The sequence below is a fragment of the Strix uralensis genome, chromosome 8 (assembly GCF_047716275.1).
Source record: "Strix uralensis isolate ZFMK-TIS-50842 chromosome 8, bStrUra1, whole genome shotgun sequence".
In the NCBI taxonomy this organism is placed as follows: domain Eukaryota; kingdom Metazoa; phylum Chordata; class Aves; order Strigiformes; family Strigidae; genus Strix; species Strix uralensis.
In genome coordinates, this window is record NC_133979.1 from 18,742,141 (window position 1) to 18,764,899 (window position 22,759).

Genomic DNA, 22,759 nt, shown 5'->3' on the forward strand with positions numbered 1-22,759 from the left:
GTTCTAGTGAACAAGAGATCTATACATTGTCAAATACAGGAGAGCTAGTCTTTAAAAAGAGCAGTATTATTTTATCTTAAAATAAAAATAAATAATGCCCAAAATGGATGAAAGACAAAAAAGTGCTAAATTCTTTTATTTCCAAACATGCAACTGCATTGGCTTCAGTAAAATCCAACCACTTTCAACAGCAAAACATAATTCCAATAAATAGTCTCTTTTCCCAGTCCTGCTCATGGTTGATCAGTGGCTACAGTGCAGACCAGAATCAAGATGCATATTTAATTTTGTATTCTGTGCAATTCCTTTTGTTACATAATCAGGTAATAAGACAAAGCTGCAAGCCAAGTTATGTTCTCTGTTATTATTGGTGTAAATGGAGAGTCGTTTCGTGGACTCTCAACTATTTAACTGAATTTATAGCTGAGCTAATGAGAACAAGATCTTATCCAGGGACTGTAATTATTTCGCAGTAATCACATGTAAGAAATAAAATGTACAAGGGCTGAATACTGTTGTACCGAGCACGAGTATCTTGAACAGTTCCAGACCCCCGGAGCAGCGGACCCACACAACCCGTCTCAAGACGCGCACCGACCGCCTCCGCGCATTCTCCTGCCCGGGCGCCTGCGGCAGAGCGTCACCCCGCCCCGGGGAGAGGCGGAGGAACCCCTCGGTCTGCGGCACCGCGGCCCTTCGGCGGGCACGAGGCACGGCCTCTACGCCCGCATAGCGCTGGCTGAACGCCGATCCCTCAGTCACCGCCACACGACGTTCGTTACCAGGCCCGGCAGCCGGCGGCGGCCGGGGGCGAGCCGGGCCGCGCTGCCCACCCCCAGGCCAGAGCACGGCTGCGCGGGGTGGCGCGGCTGCAGCCGCGGCCCGGCCCGGCCCGGCCCGGCCCGGCCCGGCCCTCACTCGCCGCCCCACCGGCGGCCCCGCGCCCGCAGGCCCGAGCCCGCCTGGCGCGCGCCGCCGGTGGCCGCTCTGGGCGGGCCTCTTCCCCGCCGGCCGGCCAATAGCAGCGCGCTCTCCTCCGGCCGACGGCCCCATTGGCCGGGGCCGCGGTTTCCGCCGAGGGCCGGGATTGGTGGCGGAGGGGCGGCCGGGAAAAGGCGGCAGCAGGCAAAACCCTGGCGCGTTCCGGCAGCCCGCTCCTCGCGTGAGTCCCCGCGCGAGCCCCCGGCCCTGCCCGCACCGCACCGCGGCCGGCCCGCACACCCCCCTAACCCCTCCCCACCGGCGGGCTACGGCCGCGGCGGCTCGGGGGCGCCGGTCTCGCGCGGCCTCTCCGTGAGGACGGGGGAGGGACCCGGCCCAGCCCGGTGCGGCCTGCTCGTCTGTGGGGAGGCCCCGCGCTGCCTCCCCCCCGCCTTAGTCCCGGCTGATCCCCGCGGGGGGCAGTTCCCGTGGTCGGAACGGTCGCCTGGCCCGGCGGAGGGGTGCTGAGGGGCAGCTCCGGGGGAGCGGGGCGGGGGGGCGCTGGGGTGCTGCTTTTCCCCGCTCCTGGCGGCTGTGACCGCCCGGGAAGCCCCACGCCCGCTGGCCCACCCGCGCGGATCCCCGTCCGCCTCGTTATAACCTCTTGCACTTCGCACGGTGCCTCCGACCCCGCCGTTTCGCGGGTGCCCCTGCCCGTCTGCAGCCTGCGCGCTCTCAGGCTGTAGTTCGAATGCAACCGGGGACGTGGGCTTGGCCCGGAGCCTTGCTAGAGGGGCTGTCCTGTAAAGCCAACCTGCTCTGACAAGCACCAGACGTTTTCCTTTTGTCTGGCAGCATCGGCATCATCAGCGCAAATTGAAGTTCTAGATGTGTGACTTTTGTTGCTTGTCGTGTAATAGACGGATTTATTTCGTCTTTGTAGAAAACATCAATTTATTGCAAGACTTAATCCAGCCACAACATTTGCTTTTATTAAATGACAAAGAGATCTTAATCTCAACTTTTATTTTGGCGTGCTGAGCTTTTTCCAGGGGTGTCTGTGTAAATTCCCACTTAAAGGAGCTTTGCATTTTAGTGGCAGCGGACTGTGTTCCTGTTAGCAGTGTTGCTTTAGCCAAGAAGTCAGCAGCACTGTCACTAATTTCTGTCTGCAGGGTTCAGATAGCTGACTCAAAAGACCATGAACCAATGTGGGCTGTTTGAATCTGTCACTATCTGGGTTTTGGTTTTTTTCTTGTTTTGATATGGAGAACATTGGAGATGTGATTTAACAGCAAGCAAGTTGTCTGAGCTGAAACTTTGGATCATTTTGGTTTTCCTCTTAATTTTTTATCTAATAGTGTCTTTTGAGTGTTTTTTAATGTAAAAAGTAAATATCTGAATCAGATTTTGTTTGATGTTCCATTTTATAACTGTTAAGCCCACTTCCAGAGTAGTAAACCATTTTTTAATATACTCAAGTATTCGAGGTATCCAGTTCTGCAGATAGTAGCTTCTTTATTTAACATAAATGAATGGAAATGACACCTTGAGTTCTTGAGCCCCTTTCACCCTCCTCATGGCCAGCAAGCCATGAACATGTTCCTATGGTGGTTTGCAGGCAGACAGAAGCATGCATTTTCTTTTTCCAAAGAAGGTGTTTGTGACCTGCCTTGAACTGGAAGAGCCTAGAACTGAGGCTGGCGTGGGGCTGAATCAGAGCAAGTAGGCCGTGGTGAGCGGCAGTGAGCGGGGGTGTTTGTATTAATTTGCACTACTTATTCTGCTAATGAGGCCATGCTGTTTCAGGTTTGGAACAGGCTTGTCTGCCTACTCAGCACTAGCGGAGGGAGTGTCTACCTGTGAGAGTCTAGAAATATCTCTAATCTCATTCCATTAGTTCCCAAGTCCCACTTTCCAGCAAAGCTCCCTCAAAAAGAGAGACTGTTGCCTGTCCCTGTTCTCTTGCACAAGGATGACAGACTCAAGGTAGCTCACATTCTTTGGGGACAAAATATATTTTTAGCTCCATAGCTGAAACAGATGAATCCTTTAATTTGAAGTTTTTCAGAATATGTTTCCCCTGTGTGGAAAAGTTCAGTTAGAACTTTGAAGATTTGGCAAAGTTACATGCAAGGAAGATCTTTGAATGGAACCAGTGTTGGGCAACTGTAAGAAGTGGTGCTTTCAGGCTCACTTATCACTGGTTATCCTGCCCTGGGGCTCTCTGCCTTTCTTCATGATATTATCAGTTTTTTGGTTGTACAATATTTTTTGCATGTACAATATTAGTACACTTTACTGATTCACAGGCAAGAAGCATTTCAAAATAAGCATGTGCTATTATTTCTTGTTATGGGAGAGGGCAACAAATAATAATGCCTTTTGTTTTATCTAGAAGAGAGAGAAATCTCTCATATTGAGACGGTATATTTTTCTCTTATTTCTTTCAGGTTTTCTGTCTGTATGGGTGTTGCAGTATCCAATGCAGCTGTTTCTGTGTGCATCAGTTCCTTGTCTTTCAAAGCAAACTTCAGGGAAAAGATAATGCTTTAATGTGAATGAGAAAACACACAAGAGATGAAAGAACATCATTTGTGTCTCAGTTTATCCTCCTGTCTTCCTTCTCTTCCCCCTTTTTTCTTCTTACTAGAGATAGAGGGGTTTTACTGGGTTAGTTTTTCTCTGGGATTATGGGTTATGCTTTCTTGTTTTAGGTAGCACAGAGGAACTCCTCAGACTCCCTAAATTTCACCTCAGTAACTAAGTGCAGGGCCAGGAAGTGTCTAACCAGATATGCTTGCTCCCCCAGGTGTTCAGAAGTGGTCCTCAAAGTCTTGGAATTTTAACTTCAGGTTTGTTTTGTGATGGAGACGGTGTTGAAGGCTCACTGTGATGAACAGCACCCTCATCAGGCTGAAGACTTCCATGGGAAGCATGAGCAGAACAGCAAGCTTTCAGGTACATGCTAAAACAGAGATGGCTAACATTATGTTTTGTTGCTGACATACTGCTTCGTCGCTTCAGGAGGTTTCAGCATCAATTATAAGCCTGTCAGTATATGATCCTATTGTATAAAGAATTAATTAAATGACAATGTTTGAGGTGGCTTTTGATTTTAAGTTTATTCCTGCTTTTTGTGTGTTACAAAACTTCAGCAGCAGTAGTTTGTCACAATTCAGGAACCCTACTATTTATTACAGAGTATGTTATTATAAGAGGATACCAGAATTCAAAAAAGGCAATCGCTGAGAATAAAATTCTCTGACCAGACAAGTACACATGCCTTTTAACCTATAGTCGCCAGCCTTATCCTTAAATATCTTTAGATGTGTCTATGTGCATAAAAACACTGTTCGCTCTTACCAGAGAAGCTGAACTACAAAACGTGTTCTGATAGTGTTTTTATTGCTCGTTTTTGAGTCTCTTTGAAGTACATTCACAATCTGGACCTTCTGTGCAATGCTTGCTTGGTAATTGTGGGTGGTCAGCCAGCTTATATATATAATGGCTACTAATTTTCCTAGAAAAAGGTAGTCCTCTGTCAGTCCCCTGGACATCCACGTCCAGAATTACAGAGAGTGATGCTGAATAACGTTTAATTGTCTCACTTGACAAATTCTTTTCATTATAGGAAGTAAAGAAATTACTAAAGAAATGTTGGATATTATTATTATACACTGATGGTACAATGACTGTATGTTCTCTATAGCCAACTGGGGATTCAGGTCCCAGAAGAGAACAGATGATGTTTATACTGCTGTCTGTCAACAAGGACAGTTGCTGACTGTTTCTAGCACTTTTCGGGATCTTTCAACACAAGAAGCTGTGCTGAGTTACTAAATGCTCTCAGTGCCTTGGGTAGGCACTACGCTGGCCTAGAATCTGCTACCTGTGTAACCCAGCTGTTCGTGCTCCGATAGCATTGAACTTTGTCCAGGCAGGAACCTGAATTCATTGTCAGACAAAATGGAGTATTTGGCAGATGCTGTAGCAGTTACTGAGAGAGCTTTTCATGATTGTTAGTATCTACCTTAGGACTGTTAGACTGGTGGCACAAAACAACCCAAAACCTGATATGGGTAGGGAAAGTAGAAATCCGCCAGTTTCTAAAGACTTAAAAGATCTTTTGAGTCCTTGTTGGGAGTCTTGCTTTTTGCAAGAAGTAACACGTTTTTTCCTAACCAAGCAACTTTACTGGAGAAATTCCAGTGCAAATTTTATGTGGTAAGTTACTGTCAGTATACTTTTTTTTTAGTAAAAACTGAAGCCTAAGCAACTCTCATAAGAAGTCTGAGTAAAATGCAAGTATTGGAACAAAACTAAGTTGCTTTATTTGGAGCAGGTTAGATAGCAAACTAGTTCTAAGCAATGTTGTTCTAACAGAGCCTGTCAGAACTGTATCACTGTTGAAAACAGTCTTGTAGCTCTGTCCTGTGGCTACTGACCTCTTGGGATCATGTTTGTGTAGGATGTTTCAGAAGCCAGTAACAGGACTGTCTTCCGGAGGGGAAAGCCTAGGTCTTTGAGCGACGCAATAATGTTTCAATGTTAAGTTCTTTATAGTTGTTATGTGGTTTCATCTCTTAACATTTTTGAGTATTCTTGGGGGAAATGGAACACGGTACAAATACCAGCCTTTACCCTTCCTGTATTTTCTGAAGATTTCAGAAAGCTTTCTTGAATGTTTTACATTTGTTATGTAATACACAAACATTTGTTTGAAAAATTGAAATTACTGTGCAAACTAACTGGAAATACTACTTTTTAAATGATAAAACTTTTTATCAACAGTTCTTTTTTAGTGACAAAACAACAAGAATTACAGCAATAATAGATAAATTTCTTGACAAAGTTCAGAGCACATGGGCAATATGAATGCTATCAAAGCACTGTTAGGTAGTAACTTCTTGAATTTTTAGTGTATTTTCAAAAAATTTGTACTATATTGACAGGAAAATGAAGGGGTTTTGCAAACTTTCAATTTCCTACTTTTCAAGGTATTTAGCTTAATCTGGCTCTGTAAAATTGGGGAATAACCAGAATAACTGTACAGTTGACCAGTTTTCCTTAGCCTTTTCCTTCAGGGATTATTAAGACACAAGGTCCTGTACATCTTGACTGTTAGTACAAGCCTGGTCATTTTTATCCTAGCATATTTTGAAGTTTTTAAATATGATTCCTAGCAAAACTGATTAACCTTTTATTGGTTAATCAAATGTATCTTTTATGAATGTTAATGGTTTTGTGTGTAGTATAGAGGTATTTTTTCATTTCCGAAATATCCCTACCGAAATGACTTAAAACAAAATAACTTGGAGAAGCAGAGGGAACAATTTAAAGGGAAGAAAAAAAAAAAGTAAATGGATAGTAAGAGAGGCAGCAGGTTTCAGTTCTCAAATGTATGTTGGTTTTTACAATTTTTTGAAATAAAAAGAAATTACAGTCAAAAATTATAACTTGAATTACCAACTAATTTACTGGGCTTTTACCAGGAAGAAAGGGTTCTTTAGGCAGACAGATTCTGTTGCTGTACAAAGTGAGCTAGCATTGGGGATGCACGCTAATCCATACTTTGTTTCTAGCATATCAGTGATATTTTGAAAATTTTTCTCATTGCATATGACTTTTGCTCCTGGTAAAACATAGCACATTTTTATGTATACAACACTATATATTTATGTTAAATTTAATTTATTATTTTTAGGATGAAAAATGTATACACATTTCTTTTTTCTATTTGATTGCTTTCCAAATACCAGTTTGTGCTTAGTTCTACATAATAAAATATTCTTCACCCCTGCTTTACAGAAATTAGTCACAGCCTCTACATACTTCATAGCTTCAAAAGAAGTGAATTCCTATGCAGGGTATAGAGAACGTTTAAATGACAAGGATTCATAAACTGAATGGAAAACTACATAATTTTTTGAAATAATACAGTACAACATCCTTGTCATGCCATCTAGTGATCGCAGCACAAAGTGCATCAATTTAAATGCAGAGCAAACATGGTTTTTGGCATTTATTATTTTAAGTAACAGTGTGAAAGAATGCATTGTTGATCTTAAAAAAAAAAAAATTATTTTCCCACCTTTTTGATTTGCATCCGATGGATGTGCTCCTGTGCTTACAGAAACAACTATTATAATTTGTCTTTTATGAAATTGACATTGCAAATCTCATGAAAACATTTATCAATGAGCTGTAATCTGATGTCTTACTAACCAGAAGGCTTTTGTCCTCTCAGGAACTGCTAGGTAGCAGATAAGTAAAAAAAAAAAACCACCAAATTTTTAAATGCTGCAGCTTAAAAGGGAGCGTGATGGACAACAACAATACTATCAAGTATGCAGATGGTAATGTCAGCAGGGATAGATACCTGTCTGCTGTTTTTTCCTCTGTTTATGTGAATTCACAGTCCTGTGAACTCAAGTGTGATTTGTGATTGCAAATATAGATCAGATATGGAATCAAGAAATAAATTTCCTAACTTTTTCCATTTTTTCCACAGCAGGAATAAAAAAAGACATTGAAAAACTTTATGAAGCAGTGCCACAGCTTGTAAATGTGTTCAAAATTAAGGAAAAAATTGGAGAAGGTAAATGTTTTATTTTAGCTTGCTTAGACTAAGATTTCTTTTGGTATTTCTAATTTAAAATGTATAAATCTAAGATCCCAATATATGCAATTCAAGCCAGATGCATTTTTGATTTAATTCTTGGTCTCTGTATGAATTCTAATATGTTGCTGAGCACATAGGTATGTTAATTAGGGACATTTTCAAGATATTTTCTTGAAAATCTGGTATATTAAAGCCTTTCAAAAAAACAGCATTCCAGTTTTGACAACTAAAATTTTTTGAGATAGATTTGAATAACTAACTCCATTCTTTTTCTCTTTTACACAAGAAATCTATTTAATATATTTAACTACTGTTCCTTAAGATGTCTTTCTTTCTGCTGAAACCCTGTGGGCAGAACTGAAGGAGACTGAAAGATTATAGCTGATATTTAAAAAAAACCAACTTTTTTTTTTTTAAGACATACAGTATCAAATTTTAGAACACTTGTGTATACCTTGCCTTCAACAGATACTATTGCTGATACCTTCAATGACTGTTAATCATGACTATTAAATAGATTCCTAGGTACTTCTGAGTGCAGGTTTCGGCACTTTTTGGAACTTTACCCATTTGATCTCTGAAATGCTTTGTGATATTCCACACTTTTAAACAAAGATGTTGGTGAGGAGCTGGGTTGTTTAACAGCTATTTTGTGATGGAATACCTGTGATGGCAGGCTAGATGGCTAAAAGTTTTTTTCTCTGCTCCCCCCCCCAAATAACCCCAGTTCCATATACCACAGCAATACAAAGTTTCAAAAACAAAACATCAGAAAAAAGGTGTTCTGCCTGTCATAAAAAAGACAGTATAATTAAACAAAATATCTGTTTATGAATAGTACTCTGATTTTGTTATTGGGAGTAAACAATGCTTTTAAAAAATACTTGCACTTCTGCAGCGTTATGAGAAAAGCTTCAACTTAAGATTCCACTCTGGAGTCACTTTCATTTTAGTAGTTCTCAAAAATAATGTCTAAGGTCAACTTGGTAACCCTTGTTGCTGTAATCAATTCTACTGAATGTATGAGACTCTAGATTTTTTTTTTGTTTATAACTGCAAGAAGTACTTAGAGTTTTTGCTGGCATTTTGATGTATGTATGCACTTACAGACTGTTAAACTAGCATGATGCAAGCACAATACTTAAAATGTAATCAAAAGTAATTTGTACTGTTTATTCATACGGAAGAATGCTTCAACTTGTATGTTCAGATATCAGATCATTAGGATAAATGAACCTCCTAAGAGGTATATTAGAATATCCTTAAAATGAAATGGGTGGGTAAGTTTAGCATACAGTCTGAATATTCTCTTTTTCAAATGGGTCTATCATGTTCTGTCTATGCGATAATGCTCTGGGCAAACAAATAGTAAAGTTACACATCACGTGAGAAGTCTTACTTTGTAGATAAGGTAACAGAATTAAGAAAATTGTAGCAATTTCAGAAGTTCTTTGAATAGTAAAGGCAGTGCTTTCCAGATTAGCATTATATACCCCACTTACATCGTAAGGAGAGAAGAGTTAGATGTCAGATGAAAGTAAGGTACCTAGACAAGAAAGCAAATCAAAGACAGGAAATTTACATTCAAAGAGCTCTGTGTCTCAAGCAAGTTAGACAGTGTTACATTTGCATTTTTACTGACATAAAAAACTTGTATACAAGATCACTGAATTCAGTAGGAGAAAAAAAGGAACTGCATTTTTCTCTTCTAGAATCTGCTTTTGATGTAGTATCAAGTATACTGTGGGACTGTGAACAGTTAGATCACTTCTGCAAAAATCTGAATTGACCTAATTAAAAATGCTGAAGACAGTGTTTTTCTCCCCTTTTTACAGGTACTTTTAGTTCAGTTTACTTGGCCACAGCACAACTACAAACAGGATACGAGGAAAAAATGGCTCTGAAGCACTTGATTCCAACCAGCCACCCTCTGCGAATTGCTGCTGAACTTCAGTGCCTCACAGTAGCAGGGTACATAAACAAAAAAGTTATGACTGTCATGACTAAGCTGCTGAACATTGTCTCACTGTTCTGTATTTATTTATTTTAAGTTTTGGCACTTTGCTTGCCTTTTTTTAACCGCAGAAATGTATATTCTTTCTATCAAGAGCAAATAAGAATTGGAGTGTCTTACCTGCAATAGATGCCCTTTTCTACTCGTCTCAGTTTGCAGATGGTGCTGTATTTTCCATCTGAGAAATTCTATGATGTATCTCTGTGATAACTAATATTCCAGTTCTGAAATGCTTGGAAAAAATAATCTCTTAATCAGAAACTGTGGTTTTAGGAATGAATACTTGTTGCCAGAGTGTGCTAAATAGCACCTTCTTAAAGCAGTTGGTATCATGAAAGTTAGGTCCTACATTTAATTACAGCAGTAACTATCTGTGGGGCCATGATTTGTAATCTGTGGATACCTCATTGCAGATTGCAGAACTCAAATGGAACATAGCAATGAGAGGCAACAGCATAACTACTGACTGCTGATAAGACTGCTGTCAAAATATAAATCAGATTATAACAGAAAGCCTGATTGAAGTTTTTAAGTAGTAAATGAAAATAAACATCCATCTTCTGATCTTTATTCAGTGACATTATTTTTCTTCTAGGGGACAAGATAATGTTATGGGAGTAAAATATTGCTTTAGGAAAAATGACCATGTGGTTATTGTTATGCCATATCTGGAACATGAATCCTTCTTGGTGAGTCCCAGACTTTTTATGTGTAGTAAAAGTTTTAAATTAAAAACTGTTGCATAATTACAGTATCCAAATAATCTTCCAGGACATTTTGAATTCTCTTTCCTTTGAAGAAGTGAGGGAATACATGTTTAATCTGTTTAAAGCGTTGAGGCGCATTCATCACTTTGGTATTGTTCACCGTGACGTCAAGCCCAGTAACTTCCTCTACAACAGGCAGCTTAAAGAGTAAGTCTGTCCAGATGACCATATTGTGATCTCATTTGGGGATGTGTGCCTTGGCAGAACAGAGTCGATTAGGCTTTTGGTTTTTTTTCCTTCCAGCTGCATAACATGTGCTTAAATAATAAAACTAAAAAAGTAGTTTTTTATTTGTAAAATTTTTCTTTCAGTGTTTAGGGATTTGAGGAGGGAAGGAATTGTTTTTTCATACTTAATGTAGTATCTGCTTCAGAGTGACAAGTACCTGAAAAAATGAAGATTTTACTATTGGGTACAAATACTACATTTTTTAATAAGAATGAGAAGAATAAAATCAGTCGGGATTTTTTTTAATAAAAAAAGCTAATAGTGACTTGTGATTGATACTTGTAAATTTCTACTTGTGGATAGAGTAAAACTGATACAGATAAGATAGCTGGATTTGGGCTGTTTTCACTTTACATTGAATTAATGTTTAGAACTAGTAGGGCTGGGTTTTTTCCTGCAAATTACAATATTTAAAGACTGTAGAAAACGAGGTGCTGCTTTTTTGTGAAGCTGAAATGGATAGAATAAAGTACTGTTTTAGTGCTAGCAGTCCTATGGCTGTATTGGTGAGTATTGTGCTACGTACAATTCAGACACTAGGTGCTGGACCATGTCCAAAGAAGGGCAACGAAGCTGGTGAGGGATCTAGAGCACAAGTCTTATGAGGAGCGGATGAGGGAACTGGGGTTTAGCCTGGAGAAAAGGAGGTTGAGGGGAGACCTTATCGTTTTCTACAGCTGCCTGAAAGGAGGTTGTACTGAGGTGGGTGTCAGTCTCTTTTCCCTGGTAACAAGAGACAGGACGAGAGGAAAGGGCCTCAAGTTGTGCCAGGGGAGGTTTAGATTGGATATTAGGAAGAATTTCTTCACTGAAAGTGTTGTCAAGCACTGGAACAGGCTGCCCAGGGAAGTGGTGGAGTCACCATCCCTGGAGGTATTTAAAAGATGTGTAGATGTGGTGCTTAGGGACATGGTTTAGTGGTAGACTGGGCAGTGCTAGGTTAAGGGTTGGACTTAATCTTAAAGGTCTTTTCCAACCTAAATGATCCTAGGATTCTATGTAGTGGAAATTTGTAGGGGAGGTTTGATTGTTTTTTGTCAAACCACAAGCTTAAAAATTTGAGAAATACTGATTTACTTATATTTTTTTTTAAATGCGTCAAAATAATTCGTACTGTTGTTTTGGCTCTTCCAGCATTTGTTTGAGCCTTAATCTTTACATGTGGAGGCCATGAAATTGAGTTTGTCTGAGACCCAGAGACAGCTGGATTGTCTTTGTACTGGTTGTAGCAAAAAATAATTCTTTTAAAGACGGATCTGAATTGTGAACTAATGTAGTCTTACCTGTTTGAAGACTGAAGTAAATTCCAGTAGTATGGCTTGAGGTCTGGCAAAACTCTCAGCATTGTTAGTCTTGTTTGTCTTCACTGCTACATTTCTTCTCTGCCCACGGGAATCCTGAAAGGGTCAAGTCACTTGTACTTCATTGTTGGCTGAAGGTTCGGAGCTGTAGGATTAGAAGAACCCCACAACAGAGTTGCTGGGAGTATTTTTTTAACACCACTGGAGAAAGTATGCATTTGAGAAGATTTTGGTACAAGAAACAACGAAGTATGATGGATATAGGGTAAAAACATTGAGGGCATAGGTAAGGTAGGACAAGAGGAGGAGGAGGAAAACAGGACTGTGGTGCTGGCAACAGCAGACGAGCAACATACTGAGTAAAATTGAAAGAAAGATAAGTAAACAAGTAATGAATAGTAAATTGAACTGATTGATGGATACTTTGTGACTCCTGATTCTAAATTTGTGTCTTTCAGGTATGCCTTGGTAGATTTTGGCTTAGCACAAGGAACCCCTGATACGAAAATTGAACTTCTCAAAACTGCCCACTCTGAAGACAAGCAGGGAAGTTGCTTGCAAAATAATCCCACCATAGCCTTGGGAAATGGGGTTTCTGTCAGTGTCACAGCAGCTAAACAGATAGCTCAACAGTCAGCCTCAAAAGCAGCTGATAAAAGGTCCAGCTCACTTTCAAAAATACAGATTAAACAAGGAAGAGGAGGAAAGGTTCTCAGTCTTTTTCATTAATATTGTTGTATGTTTAATGTATTACTTCATCCAACAGGGGGAGATGTAATACTTGAACAAAAGTTGTGCACGCATATCTTGGGGGATCCTAATGTGATGCGCAGAATCACAGTTTTCTTATCAAAGTGGCTATGTAACCCTATTGGCATTTCATTATCTGTTAGATACAACACAATGCCAAAGGTGGTATAAAACCCTAGCGTGGATTACTATTTAGACAGCCTTAAATATTTTTTTAAATGACATGTACTGCGGAACCCTTCTCCAAGCCAATAATTTTTCATCTACGTTTAGTTATTAGTTGCATAACAAATGCCGTACAGATGATTGTCTTGGGGTACTTCTGAGGTGTGATTAGTTTTGTAAGCATGTTTGCTGTTCTGTCTAGACCATGTTTTCTTCATCCACAGTAAACTGATGCCTGAAAATAACTTACTATGCAGCTGTTCTTGTTTTATATCACTTCACACTTTTTTTTTTAACTGTCAGTATTCAGCTGTGTGTTAGATAGGATCCTTATTGTCCTTTTTGTTGGTATTGTAGGAGGATTCTGTGCACCATTCTGTCCAGCGCTCTGTCTTTGGAGAGAGGAATTTCAATGTCTATAGTTCCACATACCAGGAGAACTCGAGCACAAAAGTAAGAAGTATGACTCATCAGGAAGAGCAATCTGTTACATATTTGAAAAATTATAGAACTGGTTGTTCTGTAAGACTGGACACTACTCCAGGATGTTGTGGGACTAGAAGTTTTTGAGCAGATTATTAAGTGTGTCTTTGCTGAAAGGCTCAAAGAATTTTTCATTTCTGTTTCAGTCCCTTTTGAAACTCAAAAGAACTAGTTCTGGAGCTGTCTCTCTAGCTGATCTTGTTTGTATGCTAAATTTATCTTTTTTCCTACACATGTATCTGTGCAACTAGGATGTACTTATCTTGTGAAACTTCATTTTCTTTTCATTTTACAGTTGAAGCTAGAGAGAAAACTTGTAGTAAATACTTTTCTGTACTTCTTGTAATTAGTATTTAATATGACAAGGGAGAAACCCCAACTAAATTAGAGGGTTTGGCCACCAGTGATCATCTTATTGTAGAATTAGAGCCTGTGTGTTGCTGTGGCATTTTGTGTACATTTTTTTAATTTTCATGTTGAACCAAAAGAATTCTTGAAACATGATAGTAACTTGAAAAATCTTTTCTTGTAGCTTCAGAGTACCTAATGTATTTGTATTTTAGTAAACACTGAAAAATGTTTTCTAAAGGGGAAGGGGAGGAAAAATTCAGGGTATTTAGAAAGCTCCAGTGTCTATTTTATAGATGTGCTATTGTTAAAAAGGTTTGCTGTCTTCTGTTTTAAAACTGCAGCTTTTTGCTCATGAGCACCTGTTCAGTCATAGTATTTTAGGAACTGGCCTATCTGTATGTAAAAGGAAGCTTCTTAACTATGTCACCTTCTCTGAAATATCTACATTGCAGCTCATAAAACAATCAAAGATGATAGATGTTTCATCTAGGAAGTTAGTAACAAAGAAGAAGATTATTTCTACCAAAACAGTGAGCAATGGGGCAGCCAGGAAAGCTGCCAGTGGTTGTCCCTCAAACCTGACCTGTGACTGTTTCGCAACAGAAAGAGTTTGCAGTGTTTGCCTTTCAAGGTAATTTGTTTTGATAATGTTGTAAAATTGTCTGCTGTGCTGTCAAGCACGCTCAGAAACTTAGATTTACTAGACAGCTGATTTAGTTGGTAAAAGATAGCATTTGATCTGTGCAACCCTTAAAACACTGAGTATGCTCTTTTTAAACAAGAATAGTTCATGGAATAGTTCACTGCTATCTGCAGCAAGAGAGATTCACTGTTATGATTTTTTGTTGTTGTATTTTATTATCCACCTACATGTGTTGTAGCCAATCACTCAAGTTAATTACAACACTTAAAAGACAATACATCAATCTGTCATTAATAGTTATCTAATAGGCCTAAATCACGCCAACAGCTTGGATTCTGGAAATCATGAAATGTAGAATAAAAAGGGAGCATGACTGTTTTGTATTTGTTAATTTAAAAAATAAAGTTTAAGTTTTAATAATAGGTTAGAGAATCTTAATAACTCAGTTCAGCTCCATCCCTCTACAGTTACTTTTGGTTATGATCTCCTATTGCCTTTATCCACACATTAAGAAACACAGATTAATATAGAGAATTCTGCTTCACTAGGCATAGTCATGAAATTGTGGGGTCCCTCTCTTCCCAGACTGTCAAAATATGGTGATATCAACTTCATTTTGGAAGTATGAAACATGAGGAATTTGCCAGACTCAGAAGTAGCCCATAGAAGGAAGGCACTTTAAGCCATACAAGAAAGCTCTGGAAAGTTGTGTTTTTTTTTTTTTTTTTTAAATAATGATAATCTCATACCTTTTAGTTAATCTAATGAAAAGTACATTCTTGTCAACACTCAGAAGTACTGAACCTTAGTTTGCTGTGGAGTAATACAAAGCCAGAGCATCCACATTCACTAATCTAGTGCATTTTTTGCCTTTGGTTAATCAGTCTCAACTTTAAAGTTTCCTATGAAAACAAGCCTGCTGTTGAATGAAACTAAAGAAGGTCATTGTGAGTGAAGTATGCAATAAGTATTCTGTGGTATTACCTTATGATAGATAATATAATAAAAATATAATAATATAATAGATAATATAAGTCTATTATGCCACATAATTTCATGCTAGATAATTATAAGATGCTTCAAACTTCTATAAAACTTGAATAAGGCAGGGTTAGACTGTTTACACATCTTACACAAGTATATAATATTAAGCATTATTAGAACTAGAAGTTACTTATCACCTTTTATTTTCTAAACATGTTTGTCTCATTACAAGGTGTCAGCAAGTTGCTCCCAGGGCAGGAACACCTGGATTCAGAGCACCAGAAGTATTAACAAAATGTCCCACTCAGACCACAGGTACTGCACAACAGACTGAAACTAATGCCTTTTTTCACCTTTTCATCCTTCTCATTTATGCATATTATGTTGTATGGGAGGGTTTTTGTTTACATGTGAAATTCATATCATCCCTTCTAACACTTATCAGGCATTTCCTGATTTTAATTAAAAGTTTAGTATTCAGAGTAAGAACGTTAGGAATATTTTTCCTGTGTTTGAAACTTGAATATGCCTTTGTTCATTTGAGGGGTAATGCCATATGCAGGAGTTGAATATAATGACTTTTAAAAGAAAACAAAGTTGTAATTTTTGTCAAGTTTCTTGGCTTATTGATTCAAGATTTTACTTGAATAAATCTTGGGGAGAGAATGTACTTTATACTTTTCTAGACAGATTGTCACATATAGTTTGCTCTCGTAACAGGCATAGTTAATGGTATAATTGCAAATGTGTTTTAGAAAGCATTAGTTAATACTTTTTATCATATCTTTTTCCTTTTAGCTAGTGCTTTAAATAGCTGGTCTATAAATGTCATATTTTTTTCCTACTAAATTTTTAATTTCTCTGGGTTAAAAACTATCAAATGCATAAGTTTCAGTAGTCTGGGTAGATATCGGAGAGCAGAAGGATGGTTAGTGCTTAGCTGGTGCAAGTAGGATGGGAGAGGTTGTGCCTACCTGGAGAAAGGAGGACCAATAAAAGCAAAGTTACCTGTTAAACATTTGGTGTACAACCAGGAGTTTTGACTTATGAAAAGGGGCATAAATACAATGTCCTCAAAAATTGGATTTAAAATAACCGTTTTTAGCCACTGTTTTGCTGAATACCTTTTGAGAAAACTGTCAATTTTCAGTACTTAAAGTGTGTGTACACATTCAGAATAGACCTAACTACATTTGACCAGCTTATCCCTAGATAGCTTAGTGTTATTTGAAACAACATCTGTGCTGTGGGTATGACTGGGGTTTCAAGGGGTATGGCAGCCTGTTTAGAGTTACTGTGCCTGTGCTGTAACAGCCAGCTTTATGGGCTAGAAGACATCCAGAAATCCAGGACAAGTTTAGACAATCTCTGAATCTGTCTAGACAGAATTTAGGCAGAAAGAAGACATACCTAGGAAATCTTGGACACATGCTGGTGTTAAGTATGCTTTCAGACAGTTTTCTGTTCTCTAGAGCAATGGAGTGCAGGATTACAGAAAATATGGGTTAATCTGGAAACCCTTGGGTGTGGCACAGACAGTCCTAAAAGTACTGAGTCAGTGGTGCCGAGCTCCTGTAGTATGTCAACAAAGGCCTTAATTAGAACTGTGTAGACTAATACTAATATTTATGAGATTATGTTGTATTTGAACTTACAGATCTTCTCTGCTTCCATCTGGGACTGCTGTAGTCACCTCCTTGTATTCCTTCCAGTCTTACTACTAGTTGTGGTCTCTGGGCTGAGATGAAGTTAGCAGCTAGATCCAGTTGACTATCCAGAGCTACCTTAGTGCATCCAATCCAGGTTCACAGTGCAGGGAATACAACCTAAACTCCCAGGTTGATGTTATACGGGTCTAGTTACTTGGTTTGTCCCTCTGCTCCCCTTTCCTTGCTCTACCTCACTAGTTCGATAGCACTAGACAAAAGCATAGAGAGTAATCATGATTTTGATACCATTGCACAGGATCTTGCAGTCTGATAATGATCTCAGCAATACCAGAATTGTAGGGCCACGATTTACTAGCCATTCAGACATATAAAGTCTATTAATTTCAGTAAGAGTTAAGTAGTTAAACTTATTTAAAGGTCTTGACCTTGATGGCTCCAGCTTTCCCAACCACATAATCGGGATGATGCACAACACCTCAGATAATATGATCTTTTCAACAGTGATACAGTAATACTAAAACTTTTTAACAGGAACTATGAAGAAGATACAAAATTTTTCCACTGTCAATTGTGCCAAATGATTAACTTGGATTTTTAATTTTTTAATAAAAGACACAAAATCTGGTTTTGCAACTGAAGTCAACTTAATTCCCCCCCCCCCCCCCCCAAAGTCCTGTGGTAATAGTGTTTCTAACTAAAATGTCCAAATTAATTACTGCCTATTTTACTACTCATTTTTTTTTGAAGAGAAGTAGAATAACTATGGCTTTATTTCCCAACTGTTAATTTTTCTCTGTAGAGTTTGAGAATCCTTCAAACTTTCTCCTTCACTTTCCTTGCCGTCTCTCAAAATGTGCACCTTAGTGAGCCAAAAAATTATGGCAGACAGGTATTCTCATAACTTTTAGTATTAAAGTTTCCATCGCGCTTTGGCGTCTCTCCCCAGAGTACTCTCTGTACTCTTCATAACACAATGAAAGTGATGAATAACTTCTAACTATTACAGTTCTTAAACTGGCTATCTTGTCAGGTGATTTCATATTAGAGAGGAACAAAGTTCATACTAAGATAAATTTTTTTAGTACTGTCTAACTGGCAGCCTCAGTCCCAGAAAAATTCAGATTCACATTCATTTGTTAATTATTTGTTATTTATGATCCTTATATAAGGTTTTCTTCATGTGAAGCAAACGTAAATAAGTATCAAAACTAGAGAGTTTTTCACCCCCTCGTCTCCCTGGGTAATACAACCTCAAACATTGTTGTGGTACATTTTAAGTTTAGCAAGTTAATGGAATTACTCATGAAAATTTCTATGGAAAAGCTTAAATACTCCCTCTGCATCAAATCAGGAAATTATTCTTCATCTAATTATAGTAATTTCCACTGTTTGCTAAAGTGTTATCTATGTGACCAAAGTCAGTAAGTACTTCAGAACATAACTTTTTCTGATAGAAGCTTCTCAGGTCATAATTTCTTTTTAAAGAAGGTTGTGATTTTGTTTGTGATAAAATGGTGAGTTTAGTTAGTACTAAGTTTGCTTTCAATTGCAGCAATTGACATGTGGTCTGCGGGGATCGTATTCCTTTCTCTGCTCAGTGGACGGTATCCATTTTACAAAGCAAGTGATGATTTAACTGCTCTGGCACAAATCATGACAGTTCGTGGATCCAGAGAAACCATTCAGGCTGCTAAAACTTTTGGTATGCAAAGCCTTAATTATGGGGAAAAGGGGAAAACGTATGCTTGGTCTGCTATTTAATGCAGGGACTTACAATCTATGATTTTTTTTTTTTTAAATATATAAAAATATATTTTTAGGTTTGGGAGTCATCTTGGAGGTAAATTACACTTTTATCATGTAAAAAACTAAAAGTACTAGTCTATGTATACAGAGTTTTAAGAAAGTTTTGTATTTTTCTGTCTTCTATAATTTGTATTTGGGGTACTTCATGCCATAGGTTTCCCAGCCTGTCTACTGCCTTTCACTCAGTCAGGGCCACTTGAGGTGAAATATGCCAACTAAATTTTTTCTACTGGCATTTGGTTAGAATTCTTGAGGCAGTGTTTCTATTCCTGGAAAATTTGTCCTGGAGGCTTAAGTCAATATGATTTAATATTTAGATGATGTAAACCTTGCTTTCCCCCCCTCTAGAAGGGCTAGTAAAAAAAAAAACACCAAACAAAAAACCAACAGATGGCCTGTTTAAAAAACCAAAACCACCACAAAACACACAAACCCCTAAAATAACCATTCCCCTAATTGTTTGCAGGCCAAATGCTGCAGCACTTGCTACCTGGAAGTGTAACTGACAGCAGCTATTTTCATTCTTCAGAGGTGTAAAAATCAGGGTATCTAATTTTCTTCAGTTCTGTTAAAATGACAGTGAAATGCAAAAAGATGGTGTGTGGGGTGAGTGACAACCTCTTACTACATAACTTCACGAACAAACCCAAACAGCTTTGTTCCGAGCAGAACCAAGACTATTACCCTGCTGACTTGCTGGGGCTATTGCTGTAAAGCATGGCTGGTTTGGAGGAGTGGGGGGGTTGGATGTGGTTTTTTTGAGAGGTTTGAATTTTTTTTTTTTTAACGCTGGTTACACTTCAAGACATGAAGTTTCTCTGAAACAAACTTAGAATTTACAGTTGCATAGAAAATATAATAAAATGTCACTTACTGTAAAATTTTTTTTCTAGGTAAATCAGTTCTGTGTACCCAAGTTGTCCCAGCACAAAACTTAAGAACCCTCTGTGAGAAGTTGAGAGGAACAAATAGCAGCTGTAAGAGATCCCAGGGTGAAGTGCCCAGCGAGTCTGTAAATGACTCAGCTTTGCCAGTTGCAGTAGACAAACAGTGTGCTCCTGAGACACTTGGAAAACAAATTCAACACTTAAAGAGCTTTCAGGAAGGTGATGGTATTTTGGAAATGAAAGCAACAGACATGAAAGGATGGGATCAGGTTCCTGATGAAGCATATGACCTACTTGATAAGCTACTAGACTTAAACCCTGCAACAAGAATAACTGCAAAAGAGGCTTTGCTGCATCCTTTTTTTAAAGACATGAGACTCTGAGAAGATACCATATGCTATTATTGCTTTCACATGTTTTATGTGGAAATGAGATACTGAGGTAGTTTTACCTTGTTGACCTCAACATTTACACTCATTGGAATACCATCACACTGTGTACAGAACTACTGAAATTTAGTCTTGTGCAGTTGGACTGCAAATGTCAGTTTACTTCAAGAAATACTTGCAGATGTAGAAATTACATAAACATCACTAACAGGGTCTTATCCTAAGACACTTCTGAGGGGTTATTGCAGGGCACACCTGTTCTCTGAGAGAGTTAACTTTGATCGAAAACTACAAAGAAAAAGTGTTTCACAAGCTTTGTGCTTAATTCTCAAGATACTCCCTTAAAATTTACAAATTTGCCTTAAGGTAGGACTGAAATAAAGTGCTTGAGAGACTTTTTTACATAGTTGCATATCTCTGCTTTGTTCCTGATTAGTACGTGGGGGACTGAAAATGGAACAAAGTGTATTAATTTTGTTCAGAATATTTTCAGAGAACAGTTACTACTTTGGGAGTGTTGCTAGAGGAGGGGCCAGGTGTTGGAAGTTATATCATCAAAAGAAAAGCATAACTGTTTTAAAAGTACATTTTTGTTCCTGTCTGGTCTTTCCTACTTAGGCAATAGTACTAAATGCAGTTACTCATTTTGCATAGCCAATGTTTCCTCAGTGCCAGTAACTCACTATTCAACAGCAACTGCCTTCAGGATGTCTCATGTGACATGCATAGGTTTGATTTCTGTTATAGAACCTTATTTTTTAAAAGAATATCTGTTAAATAAAGGATTTGTTTTTATAACTTCAGAAGATTGTCTAGAGATGCTTCTATAAAAATTAGTCAGGTAAGGTTTTCCTGTGGGGAGTGTTTCCGTTCAGGAAGTATTATGCATGTTTATTTACTGCATAAATTCTCAGTGATAGAAAACACTTTTCAGATAGCTCTAGTGTATATGACTGTCATAGTGGAAGTATCTTAATTATCAAGGAAGTCTTACCAGAGAGCTAAAAGCTAGCTATTGTCTGGTCCTAAGTAGAAGAAACAACCTTAATAACCTCTAACCCTGTACATTCAATGTGCAAAGTAAATTGCATTATGTTCAGCAGAAGTTACTTTAAAACCCTTGATAATTCTGGAGACTGAAACTTAATACAGTGTTTTTCCATGTACATTTCTTTAAATGCTAATGGAGTTGTTGCTATAAGAGGTTACAAGCCATTCTGAGAAAAGATTGCTGCTTTGATAACTTTTGTATAAGCCTTCTCATGAGCTGGTGGTTACGATAGTGCAAAGGTCTTGACCAGGGCTGGGGCTGAAGAGACATTTCAATATATTAAAAATCTCAAATACATAGAAAGTAATGGTAAAGTTGCTCTGCTCCTGGCATCAGCTGTTAGAGAAAAATATTTGCAGATGTCAGAATATTGATTGCAGAAAATCTTGAAATCCACAAGACCCTGGGGCCCAGGTCTTAGTAATTTTTGCTGTTTATATAATTTCAACACAGTACGTCACTGAGAAATTATTTATCTAAAGGAACTGTGGCCAAATTTGGCAAGCAATGCTGTCTGCCAGTGTCTGCAGATGTATTGTTTCCTCCTACATTCACTCATGCTGTCTATGGTCTTATGAGAGCACGAGCTGACAAGAAGCAAAAATATGTCAACTATCTATTGTGAACTTTCTAAACAGCTTCAGCTTTTTAAGCTTTCCTGCTAACCCCAGCATTGAACAGCTCCTTGCAGCAGGCACTACAACAATTAACCACTGCATAAGTTTAATAGCCAGAAAGGGAAAATTATTTCTAATAGTGTTTTTACCAAAACATTAAGGGTAAATAAAATTCTGTAAGGAGCAATTATAAGCTCAGTATATTCCATAACAAGCTAGAAGAATACATTCCTTCTTCCGGATAGCTATGTATTTCAGGCCTGGAGATGGTTTTTTTGGGGAAGGATAAAGTGAAAAGAAAAAGGTATTTGAACAAGCATACGGTTACGAAGTACTTTTTGTAGCACTCCACAAAAGAATGGAAGTCTGAAGTAAAATGTTAAATGCAAGGGGCTCCCAATGAAAATTAAAAAAAAAAATTAAGGAAAACACTAGAGGTGAGCAGTGGTTGCCACTGAGTTTTCTGCTTCTCTCTTTCCTGTGATTCTAAGAATCTCTCAAAGCCATAGGTAAGAGTCAAGTACCAAGATTCCTTTAAAGTTTAATTGCGTGATTTGAGATGTTTATAAACTGAATGTGAATCTCCTACCATGAGAGTTGCAAGTAGAAGAAACTGCACAGAAATGACATCGCTGGAACACATGTGCAGTGGTCGTGAGGCTGCAGCTGGATTACTGTTACGTTCTGGACACTGTGCTATGACAAGGATATTAATAAATTGGCAAGAAACCAAAAACAGCAGCAAAAAGCAGCATGGATTGGAACGAGGAAGAGAAACTGATACGTAGAATCCTGAGAACAGCAAATCTAAATACATCTGTGTATCTAGCATAGGGAAGACTAGCTTATTCTCAGTATTAAACTAGGCTAGGTGGGGAAATTGTGGCATGTGTTAAGTTCATGATACTTTTTCTAGTTGTAAATGATAATTAGGAAACAGGAGGTCATCTTATTAAGAGTATCTGAGGAAACACCTGCAAAACAGCATCAAAGTTTTTCTGGATAATAGTGATAATAAGGGATAAATGAAATTTTAAGTTGTATTGAGTTTGTAGTCCTGTCACTTTTGAGACTGGACTCAGTAAAATGTTTATTTAAAGCAAAATA

The 22,759-nt window shown here is 38.4% G+C and overlaps 1 protein-coding gene across 1 annotated transcript; it reads left to right on the forward strand.

The window, feature by feature from the left end:
- The first annotated feature begins 1,115 nt into the window (after positions 1-1,115).
- Positions 1,116-20,790, forward strand: CDC7 (cell division cycle 7). Its single transcript, XM_074877211.1, has 12 exons — positions 1,116-1,162; positions 3,734-3,882; positions 7,436-7,522; positions 9,382-9,517; positions 10,156-10,249; positions 10,332-10,474; positions 12,315-12,564; positions 13,129-13,224; positions 14,058-14,236; positions 15,465-15,547; positions 18,455-18,604; positions 19,602-20,790. The coding sequence occupies exons 2-12, from the start codon at positions 3,789-3,791 to the stop codon at positions 19,976-19,978; spliced, it is 1,689 nt and encodes a 562-aa protein (XP_074733312.1). The 5' UTR covers positions 1,116-1,162; positions 3,734-3,788; the 3' UTR covers positions 19,979-20,790.
- The last annotated feature ends 1,969 nt before the right edge of the window (positions 20,791-22,759 follow it).